The sequence below is a fragment of the Charadrius vociferus genome, unplaced genomic scaffold (assembly GCF_000708025.1).
Source record: "Charadrius vociferus isolate BGI_N301 unplaced genomic scaffold, ASM70802v2 scaffold404, whole genome shotgun sequence".
In the NCBI taxonomy this organism is placed as follows: Eukaryota; Metazoa; Chordata; class Aves; order Charadriiformes; family Charadriidae; genus Charadrius; species Charadrius vociferus.
Genome location: NW_009648443.1, coordinates 163,036 through 174,824, shown reverse-complemented (window position 1 = coordinate 174,824; position 11,789 = coordinate 163,036). Strand labels below are relative to the sequence as shown.

The following is an 11,789-nucleotide window of genomic DNA, read 5'->3' as shown; positions in this document are numbered from 1 at the left end:
CTTCCTTTTCACAAAGTGGCAACGCGAGAAGCTAACCGAAAATCACCTCAAATCCATGGAATTGGTCATTCTGTCCCCGCAGGTGAACACTGAACTGCCCTGCTTGGTCACGGGGGCGCTGGTGCGAGTGGCAGCACCACTAAAATTCACCCCCATCTAATTATTTTTATTTTTTTTTAAATACATGGATGCAGCCACCTTCAGTGGTACCCTGACCCACAAATCCTGCCCGAGTTGGGGTTCACATCTCAACCCGCCGGCGGGGCCGGGGCTGCCTGGGCACAGGGCAGCTCTGCCCCAGCGATGCCCCCCACCTCCCTCCATGCAGGATAAAGCCCTCGCATCTCACGCCAAGGTGCTCACACTCTTTTTCTCGTTTGCCCCAACGCAGGATGAGAATATATTTCCTTTTTGCGCTCTTATACAAAGGATGCTTCTCTTTTTTTTCTCACCCAGCAGATGGTGGACCAGCAATTTAAGGTCGGGACTCAGAGCAAGGTGAGCAGGTAGCTGGGAAGAACAAAATATGGTTATGCTCTAGTGACCTTTTCTCAGCAGCCTCTAGAGGGGAAGGAGTTAAAAAGTCAGCTGTCATAACACATCTTTTTGTCATAGAATCATAGAATGGTTTAGGTTGGAAAGGACCTCGGAGATCATCGAGTTCCAACCCCCCTGCCCTGGGCAGGGACACCTCCCACCAGCCCAGGTTGCCCAAGGCCACCTCCAGCCTGGCCTTGAACACCTCCAGGGATGGGGTCTCTTTTATTTTCTTGGCACAGAACATATTTTGCCCACCCTGAGCGGTGACACCCAGCCACTGACGGGGCAAATTATAGTAAAAACCAAAGAGGAACGTCTGATGATCTTCAAGGTCCTTTCCAACCTAAACCATTCTATGATTCTGTGAGTCTGTGATGTAATGGGGAGAGATCTGATAGCCTCTATGGAATTCTGGAGCTTTAATTCCTGGGGCTGGATCATAGAATCATAGAATCATAGAATCATGGAACAGTTTGGGTTGGAAGGGACCTTGAAGATCATCCAGTCCTACCCCCCTGCCCTGGGCAGGGACACCTCCCACCAGCCCAGGTTGCTCCAAGCCCCGTCCAACCTGGCCTTGAACACCTCCAGGGATGGGGCAGCCACAGCTTCTCTGGGCAACAAAATAAGAATTTTGGATGGGGAGATAACGGTAGAAGTTCCTACTTCCCTGTGCCGAGAGAAAGAGAGCTGCCCAGTCGCTGCGCGACAGAGGAAATGCCATTTCATAGATTAAGGGAAAGTTCAAAATCAGGACGTGGGCATATCGGGGCTGCCCGAATTACAGGCACGTGTGCAGCGTGTGCCAGGGGCTCTGCTCTCGGCTGGCCTTGGGGACGGAGCCCGCGTCCCTGGGGCTGGCCCCCCCCGGTGCCCCCGAAAGTGCCGCACAACCAACCATCCAACCCCGGGTGGGAGTTCTGCTGCTTCCAGGAGAGCCTGGCCTCTCGCGCACACTGCATGTGAAATCAGAAGCCCTCAAACAGCGTGAATACGTAGCCGTTTATTAAAGTAATAAAAAGTGGACTGGAGAAAAGACATTTAAACCGAACAACTTTTGAAAGTTTAATATAGCTTTAGATAAAACTGAGCTTGCAGTATTAATGAATACAAGAGTTAGTTATTTTGTATAATTCAAATAAACTTGTACATTTATACAGTTATAGACTGCATGCCAGAAAATGCATTTAGTTCGTTCTAATTTGAATATGTACAATTTACAATATAATTCAAGCATAAATTCAGCAGTAGAGAACACAGACCGGCTGTGCAATCAGTTACTTTTTCTTAGCATAAGCATTAGGACTGGGCTAAAATGTTAATTAGGAAAAAAAACCAACCCAAACAGCGGTCACACCAACAAAAATGAAATATTAACCAGAAATAACTTCCCAAAATGAGTAACTAAAGTTATCACCCATGTTTGTACTTTCACTCTGATTTATGAAAGACACATATGTTGTCACCTTCACATACATAACGCATCGCAATACAAGCCACGAGCCTCGGAAAACTCGCATCCAGCAAGGACAGGTGCATATTTTCATTTAAAAAGCCAAACTTTTCAGTTAATCATAACTTAATATTTCCTCTGGCATTAATTTAATAACAGTGAGGATACTTTCCCAGTGTTTCACATACGTTCAGATTCATTTATACAGGCTACGAAGCCACAGCCACTCAGATTGCCTCTATATTTTAAGGCTACGGCACTTCTCCCTGTCACCTATTTGAAGCTCAATTTGCAGAACACATCCACGCTGCTCCGATTTAATTCAGCCTTGTACACAGAGTCGACCCAAAGCTTCCCAAAGCAGAAGGCCCCTTGGCTCTCCCACAGGCAGGACCTGCGGCCGCCCTGCCAGGACACGGGTGGCCAGGCTCCGTCCCTGCAGGTGGGAGGACACTGGTGGCCCCAGGGCACGGCGAGCCAAACGCCGTTGCTCCTCATCTGGGGATGCACCACGTTTACTTTTCTGTAAAGAAAAGTCATCCAGACCACGAGCCATCCCCCCCAAGCTGAGCGCTTGAGGTGGTGGGACAGCCTGACAAAAACGGGCAGCCCCTAGGTGGGACTTTGATGTCCCAGGGAGGGTTCCCCACCTCGCAGCTGCACTTTCATACCAAAGCCATGATCCTGGGGGCACCGCCACCACAGTAGTGTCACCGAGGGAGACATTGGGTCACCCTCCGGCAGCATCCCGGGAAGGAGGCAGTGGTCCTGTGGAGCATAAACCAAGGTGGGTTTTGAGGAGAGGGCAAGCTGCTGGAGACCCCGCTCCCAAAACCAGACGCATCTGCCCCAGCCTGCTGGCAGGACTCATCACCGGCTTGTGCCACGGCCGAGTGCTCGCCGTGCCTATTAACGTTCTTGGCTCTCTGGGTTGGACTTGGTGGTGTTTCTACTCTTGACACCCGGTGACTGTACATGGCTATTCTTGCTGTCAGCCAAGGACTGGTAGAAGAGTTACACGTGGTACAAAAATCAGCGGTATTTTACAAGGCGACCTGAGGCAGTGTTAGCAAACGGGGGAAAAGAAGTCCAGATTTTACCGTGCGGCATCAGCAATGGGCTGATGGTGCGCGCAGGACCTGCACGCAGGGAGCCACGCACGCCCTGCCCTCCAGCAAGAACCTGCAGGGAGTTGAAGTATAGCCAAAGGTGTAGAAAGCATGCAGTGCCACTCAAAAACCATGAGAAACGGTGAAAAGAAACTTTGGAAGTCCATATAAAGTCCTTGGGGGTACAGCTGATGGCTCATACGCTGCAATTCCAGGGAAAGCACTGAGCCACAGTGGTGTCTGAGCCAACCCTCCAGCAGTGCCGAGTTTCTGAGCTCTTATTCCATGCCAAGATTTGCAACAAAAACAAATTATTTTTTTTTTTCTCAAAGATCATCAGATCTCTTGTTATTAGTCACGTAGCAAGCGTCAGCATTTGTGCAGGATGGTCCAGAGCCCGCGAGTTAGAAGTGCCCATCCACCACTCGCAGCTCTGCGAGCACCTCCCGCCCCATGCGTGGCGGTGCCTGCGACCGCCCGGCTGTGGTCTCCAGGGTTTGACACACAGACCGTGTCCTGCAGAGCCCTCTCCTGCCCGCTCTTGGTGGTGGGTTTTGTACCCGGTGCTCTGACAGTGCTGCCCATCCCTCCACCTCGCCCAGACCTCCTCCTCCATGAAGGAGCCCTCAGGAACCCACCATGACCTGGACCCCCCAACTCAGATCATGGACCACGGGTGTCCCTGAGCACCACAACCGCTGACCTCCCGCATTTTGGGGAGGGTGCAGGGCGGCGCGGGGTGCTCCAGCACCGCAAGGCACGGTGACGGGGGCACCCACACAGCCCCCAGCCCTCCTGGCTCAACCCCACCGCAGCGACACGAGATGGAATAGGAAACCCAAACCCAAGCAGGGAAGGATATCCAACCAAACATTTATACAAAGTATTACTCATTTTGAAACCCACAGGGTCAACATCAGTTAAGAACATGTTTAAACATCATTTTCACCATAGAGAAAGCAGTAAGGAGCGACGCCGCTGGCAGTGCAGCCAGTGTGCCTGCCAGATTTGGGACCTGCCGCGCCGCGCCGGCTGCCGCACCGGGGCTCACCCAACCATCGCCGGCATCGCCGCAGGGCTGGCACAGCCCAGGGAGCCAAATCCGGGCACTGCGGAATCAGGGGGAGTTGCCACTCTGCTTTTGGGGTGCAGTCCGTCCAGAGCAAACGCCTGCTTGGCTTCATGGAGGCATTCAGCTCTTTGCATGTTTAGCTATTCTATCGACATGAGAAATCAAGCACGTCCTGCTTATTTAAAAGGGGTTTCTTGCACATACGTTATAAAGCACGAAGATTTTAAAAAATTTTTACTAATCGTATCTAAAGGGTGAATTTTACTCATTTATTTATTGTTTTGCCTAGGCTCATTAATACAAGTTTCTGCTCTAAACAATGCCTTATGAAATACATTTTAATATTTTTCCGGCAGCCTAGACGCAGGAAAAGCAACCCCAAGAAAATGTTAAAGCAAAATAGAAACCAGCAGTTAATTTAAGGCTAGCAGATTTGGTGTGAGGAATTAACTAATACACCTTCTTTCGAGAAAAAAGACATGCACCATAACTACTTCGTTGAACAAAACATCACGATCCACATCAGAAAAAAAAACCAACCCAAAACATTATCAACTCAAATTATAACTTAACCTGAAAGTTACCCACTCGCGTTTTTTACCTACTACTTAGCCTTAAGAAATACAGGGGACAGGAACGCCCCTTTCCATATTTTTCAGAATATACAGTATAAATATAGTAGGAGTCATGCCATAAAACTATATGCAAAAATTGCACACTATTATTGCATGCGTGTTGTGATACTACATGCCAACGGTCATCGGCTCGCCCATCGTCCCGTCGTTCCTACTTACAGCGCAGCCACCGCTGCCTGGGGGATGCTCCTGCCTCCCGGCGCGCCGGGGACCACCGAGTTCCGCACAGGTCGGGCTGGCGGAGGGCCGGCTCCCCTGCCCACCCTGCCCTCGCCAGCAGCAGTTCAAGCTCTAAGCGACAGCTCCGAGTCCCGTCGGGTTATGTAAACCGGTCCGAATTCATTTTCCGCAGTTTGGGTGGCAGGTTCCCTTCCATCCTGCCGCCGCCCGACAGCTTCTGCAGCTTGGGCGGCAGGTCGGCCACCGACTGGCTCATCGGATCCGACATCATCTTTGTGGTTTTAGACACCAGTTTCTCCTCTGAATTCCCGGGGACCGAGCTGATCCGCTGGAGTTTCATGGGTAAATCCCCCATGCTGTAGGCCTTCTCAGAGGTGGTAGAACTCATCCTGAGGAGTTTTTTGGGGAAGTCTTCCCTCCCGGTTATTTTCTGCAGTTTTGAAGGTAGTTTTGTGCCAACTTCGTCAAGACCATCCAGGCACTCCACCGAGTTATTCCTTTCCTTGCTGTTGCTCACAGCGGGCGCTATCAAGGGCGAGGACATGAGCAGCATCTCCTCCTGTTCCTTCACGCTGTATGGCGGCGTGGGGACCTCAAACGTCGCGTGGAACTGGGAGTAATCGACTTTAAAGAATCCCTCTTCCAAGGAGATAACGGGGAAGAACCGATGACCCCAGAGCACCTCGTCCTCGGTATAGGATGTCCTGGCTTGGCACGTCATCCCTGCAACGAGCAAGGGAGAAAAACTCCCACCAGTTATGGACAATTGCAGATGCACATAAATTGGGGGGGGGAGGGGGGGGGGGTTGAACATTTCAGTGAAACATATTTTATGTTTTTAAACGCAGAAAAGAAAAGGCATTGGCATGCCTACCAGTTACATACAGTAGCTATTAAACCGTCATCCTCAAGGTGGCAATAGGGGAAGGAGTGCAACTGGATAATTCACATGGACCATCACAGGTGCTTCTGAAGGTGCCGCTGACAAAGGGAAACACAGGGCTAACTGATAACCCCGGTAATACATTAGCAAAAGATGCTAATTGTGATGTAAAGTCAGACTTGTCAGGACCTTAAAGCGTTACTAAGTTATTCCACATTTCCATCCTCTTGACAAACGCGTACAAAACCAGGCCCTACGCCTTCTGCATCGTATGGGCAAACCAAGCCCCTGGTAGCGCATTCCGACCCACCAGCGAGCATCAGGTACGTCCTACGAAATACATTTTTTCCTCTTTAAGGGCTTCAGCAGCAATCTGCTCGCAGATCCGTCGCCGCCAGGCTGAGATCCAAGCTCCAAAAAATTAGCAGGGAAGAGAAAATATGACTAAGAGGCACAACGCTGCCCTTGCCCTTCCTCCCCTGCCTCCCTCCTCCCCAGTACCCAGACTTGGCCATGGCGGTGTCCCATCCGGCCTTGGAAACCAGAGGGAAACGGTGACTGTGGATCGTTGGAGGCTTCTAGAAGGAATCCTGCTGCTTTTTGGGTTGGGTTTTTTTTTTATTTTTTTTAAATGGTATCTGTAGCAATCTGCAAATAGAATTACCCTGCCATTTCACCCTAGTATCGCAAACGGGAAATATAACATTTGGTTTTCAGGAAGCTAAATCTACCTCTGCAAACACATCCTCTGCTTAGCTGGCAAGAATGCCTTTAAGTCAGGAGAAAATTAAAGGAAACTTTGGAAGGCACAAGAAAAACGACAGCGGGGCTGTAGCGAGGGGGAGCGGGGGATGGATACGCGCCTGGTGACATACAGCCAGAAAAATAGCATTTTATTACGCTTTATGTTACTGCTAATGGAATCAAAATTTTAGTTTTGCATGGCGATTTCTACCGCTAATGCATCGGAGTATAACACAAGACATAAAACTCAGTTTTCTGTTTTATCTCTTTGGAGAAAAATACGAACGCCGGGTTTTTTCCCACCGAACGCCGCTCCCACGGCCCGGGAAGGCGCCTCACCTGAGCTCACCCACCTGCAGGAGCATCCCCTGAGACCACGCAACCCCCCCCTCCCACAGCCTCAGAGAGGGCAGCGCTCTGTCCTTTATGGTGTGTTTTTCACCCGGTCACCATGTGTTTCGGTTCTGTTTACTAAGTGAAGTGGAAGCAATCAGATACCTAATGGGTTTAGAAAAAAACCCCACAATTTTTAGAAAAAATGGTAATTAGAGTGAGTACTTCTTCCATCTGTGTCCTTTACTCTGCAGCTGTTCATTAGCCGCACCTTCGCCGCGGAAGCCCAGACCTTTCCCCCTCTGCTTCTTCAGACCCGACTTCCGAGGGAGACCTTATTAGCCAACGAACGTGTCTAATAAGGCATGCAAATGGCGGGAGCCGCGTTTGGAATTGGCTCCACGGTACCTGGGAAGCAGATGGCTGGTTAACTCCGGTGACCTGCGCTTTAGATAACAAATTGCTTAAAATGCAAATCTCTCTGTACAGAAAAGTTGATAATCGCTGCCCTCGCTGCGCCATGGGCTTTGCTGAGGGAGGGGGGGTCACACCTCCGGCATGATCCCATGGGGACACCGCCGGGGCGGCCAGCCCGGCCACGGCCACGCTGCTCTGCAGAGAGCTGACTGGTGGGTGGAAATCCCTCGCACGGCTTTCGCTTTGCATTGGCAAAACTAAGAAAAAAAAAGAATTAAGCTTTATTGTAAAAGGTGTGCTGTCAAAATGTCATGGGGGTGTAACAAGGGGCAGGGGGGGAACACACAGATTATCAACACTATTGGGGCTCAGGGAAGGGGACTAGTGCACAGGACTGGCCGGCACCTGCATCCCCATCCCATCTGCATCCCCATACCCATCCCATCCCATCCCCATCTCCAACCCATCCCCATTCCATCCCACCCCACCCCATCCCATCTCCATCCCATCCCCATCCCCATCTGCCCCCTCATCCCTATCTGCCCCCCCATCCACATCTGCCCCCCCATCCCTGTCTCCATCCCCATCCCATCTGCATCCCCATACCCATCCCATCCCATCCCCATCTCCAACCCATCCCCATTCCATCCCACCCCACCCCATCCCATCTCCATCCCATCCCCATCCCCATCTGCCCCCTCATCCCTATCTGCCCCCCCATCCACATCTGCCCCCCCATCCCTGTCTCCATCCCCATCCCATCTGCATCCCCATACCCATCCCATCCCATCCCCATCTCCAACCCATCCCCATTCCATCCCACCCCACCCCATCCCATCTCCATCCCATCCCCATCCCCATCTGCCCCCTCATCCCTATCTGCCCCCCCATCCACATCTGCCCCCCCATCCCTGTCTCCATCCCCATCCCATCTGCATCCCCATACCCATCCCATCCCATCCCCATCTCCAACCCATCCCCATTCCATCCCACCCCACCCCATCCCATCTCCATCCCATCCCCATCCCCATCTGCCCCCTCATCCCTATCTGCCCCCCCATCCACATCTGCCCCCCCATCCCTGTCTCCATCCCCATCCCATCTGCATCCCCATACCCATCCCATCCCATCCCCATATCTACACCCCATCCCCATCCCCAGGAGATCCCCCAGACGATGCTGCTCGCCCCGAGTTGGGGCTGGGCTCTCCCACCCCCTCCAGCCGCCGCGCTGCAGGGTTATTTCTACCTCCTGATCTATCACCCTGCCTCTCCCAAACTGCTGCCGCCAGCAGGCTTTCAAAGGAGGAATTTTATACCTGCTTCCTATCGAAAAAGGTATTAGCTGAATCTCAGGAAAATCAGCTTCATATTTTGTGCCGCTGATGTAACCCCTTGTAAGCTCACTGGAGAGATAAATATTTGCAGGTATATAATTTTTCTTTAAAATCAATTTACCTTCTTCACTAACAATCGCGAGGGTGCAAATTATTTAATAGCCTCTCAGGATGAACAGCGGCAACTAATACGCTCCTCATTACAGGGCACACCTATCACGCTACGCAGACGATGCTGAGAGGTGCTAACGTGCTCTGATAAGCCCTGGGACAAGAAACCAATTCTCCTATTTTCCTCCTGCGCCGCTGCATTCCCCGGCCCTTCCTTCCCCTTCCCTTTGGTCGGCAAAGCCTCAGACCCAGCCACCAGCTCTGTGACGCCTTCCAGCAGCCACCCCCGGCTGTGACCATCTCCTTTGTATTATCACAGCCATAACAACGGCGTTGCAGAAGGCACTCGGAGCCATTATCCACGTCCCTGTGCAGAACAAGCAGCAGCTCTTCACATGCGTCCTACCGCTCCCTCCTCGGGTGCGTTAAAGCCGGCAGTGGTGCTGGGGACGGGCACGGTGCTCGGGGCTGCCAGCCCGCACGGTGCCGGGCTCTGCGTACCGCAACGGGAGCACCTCCGAGCATCCAAAAGCCGTCCGCAGCTCCCCACAAGGGTAGACCCAACCACCGCCACGGCGGGGTCATCCACCGCCCACGGCATCAGCGTGGCGGGGGAAAACGCATCGCCCGCTGCTCGGCTCTCCCCTTGCCTGCGTCTCCAGCAGGCTGCCCGGACAGGGCAGCACCAAACCCCAAATCAGCCCGGATTCCCACATTTTCCTATCAAAAAAGCAGGCGCAGCTGGGTGCAACCCGCCACCGACAGCCGCTCTTGATAACTACCTCAGGATTATTTTCCATTAATTTATGCTTGGATTAATACAAGCCTCTTATTTTAATGCCGAAGTAGTTTTTTTCTGACCTGTAAACCCTAAGACGCATAAAGCAGGAGGAGGCACGGGGTCGGGCCGCTGATGGACGCCCAGCAGGGGACCACAGGCTGTGGTGGCCACGGGCTCACGTCCAACAACCTCTAACAGACCAGGGCATTAACGGCAGGTTAATAAGTCCTCCCCCCCTTTCTGTGGGTATGAAAGGCTTTTTGGGTTTTTGTGCTAGTTTTCCTTTTCCCTAAGAAGTCTCTCATCACCAAGGTGGGCAGCCAGCAGATCCCTCCATGTCTTCATCATGTTAATGGCCCCGTTAAAATTTTACCAAGTTGTCTATATTATTAATATTCATTGGCCGTATAAATTTTAAACTCTCGTTTGGAAGCAAACAGGCTGTACGCAGTGCCTATAATTAAAAAGCCATCCGTTTGTCAAAGGAAAAGGTTTCGATACGTTTTGTTCGTCACTCCTCACACACACACTTCCATCCCGAAGCGCTCTCCGGAGCCGTTAGCGACCGGCGATCACAACGCGCATTAGCGAAGCTCTGCCTGCCTGCGAATCGCAGCAACGCACCTGAAAAAGAGGGACGCTCGTGCGTCTATTCCAGCCGAAAACCCAAACCCAATGTCCAATAAAAACCCCTCTCCGTTATTTCAAAACCAGAGGCTGCAAAAGCCTCGTTCGCTATGCCCACGGGCAGAGCTTTTCCCCCAGCAGCACGGCTCCTAAGGGGACAAGCAGCGCTATTTTGTCTGAACACCCCGTACCTTCACAAACCCCACTCCTGCGTATTCGGGGCCGCCCCCACCCCGATCGCCTCTCGCTGTTTCCAGGAATTGCGTTCCTGCTGCAGAAACCAGAAGCTGACTCTGTTTGCAAAGTTGTTATGAATAAAGCGCTTAAAGGAAGGCAAGGGCAAAGTTCTGGGACTCATCTCCTCATGGGCAGAGGCTGAAATGGCCTTAGAGAGAACTTTAGTATCAGATGTTATTAGAAATTTTGCTACTGATTAAATTCAGTCATTTACACCCACCCGCAGTGACCTGGCATCCATCCGTGGACTCCGGCACATAATACCACAGTCCATAACACAGGAAAATCCCAGCCACGCGTATTTAGGAAAAATTTCCATTAACTTCCTTAAATAATGCACAGCAGAGCGGCTCTGGGGGATGATCACGGGTTAAACCGACGGATTTCTCTCAAGTTTGATATGAAAGTATCTTTGTATTTATTATTTTTTTTTTAATAATCATGCCTTCTCCTTTCAGCATTCTCTCTGTCTGAAGCAAGTGCTACCACTGGAGAAAAATGCATCTATCTGTCATATCATAAGTTATTAATTACAAGTTGTTATTTCTAATGAGGTAGAACTCTTGTTTTTAGAGCCCGAGCTGAGCTGAAAAAGTGGATGCAATTATCCCACCCCCAGCCAAGCAGCAGACTCTTTAAGGTTTTATTGTTCTCTGTCTCTGGCTACGGCAGGTTTAGAGTGAAAATTCCTCTCCCAGGAAACACCAGCGAGAAACAGCGTTCTGCAAATGCTTAGACACAGCCGACAGCTCCATAAACACGTAATGCAGAGGGAGTCTGGTGCTGTTGGGATGATGCTGCGGCCAGAATTCCCCAGCATCTGAAATCCTAATAATTCAGTTAATGGCTTCTAGCTTCCCTGCTGGCTAAGGCCAGTTTCCAGGAAGGCGAAGGCATCCCAAAGGACAACGGTTGTTGCCCCCAAACCCAGAAAAAATCCAGCATTACCTTGCATCACGCAGAGTCCTGTCCATGTACGTTGGCCACGACGTTCCCATCGCTGGCTTTGGGTTGCGATGGGCACCGCACGCCCCACTGATGTTACTGGACACAGCTGGATGCGGAAAACCCATCCTTCGTCCCCACACTGGGCTCGGTGAGCCTGAGCTCAGCTGCAGTCACCACTGTGGTCAGTGCTGGGATTCGACATGTCACAGCATCCCAGACTGGTGGGGTGGGAAGGGCCCTCTGGAGCTCCCCCATCCCACCCCCCGCCAGAGCAGGGGCACCTCCAGCAGTGGCACAGGATGGTGTCCAGGCGGGTTTGGAATGGCTCCAGAGGGGGAGACTCCCCCACCTCTCTGGGCAGCCTGTGCCACTGCCCAGAGGAA

General features: G+C 51.7%; 1 protein-coding gene across 1 annotated transcript in view; it reads right to left on the bottom strand.

Annotated features, from left to right (window-relative positions):
* Window positions 1–5,128: 5,128 nt before the first annotated feature.
* Window positions 5,129–11,789, bottom strand: part of KCNJ3 (potassium inwardly-rectifying channel, subfamily J, member 3) — a gene marked incomplete at its 5' end in the record, with an annotated part of 61,536 nt that continues 54,875 nt past the window's right edge. Inside the window, one exon of the mRNA XM_009885472.1 lies at window positions 5,129–5,712. Coding sequence (XP_009883774.1) covers window positions 5,129–5,712 — 584 coding nt within the window. The remainder of the gene's footprint in view (window positions 5,713–11,789) is intronic.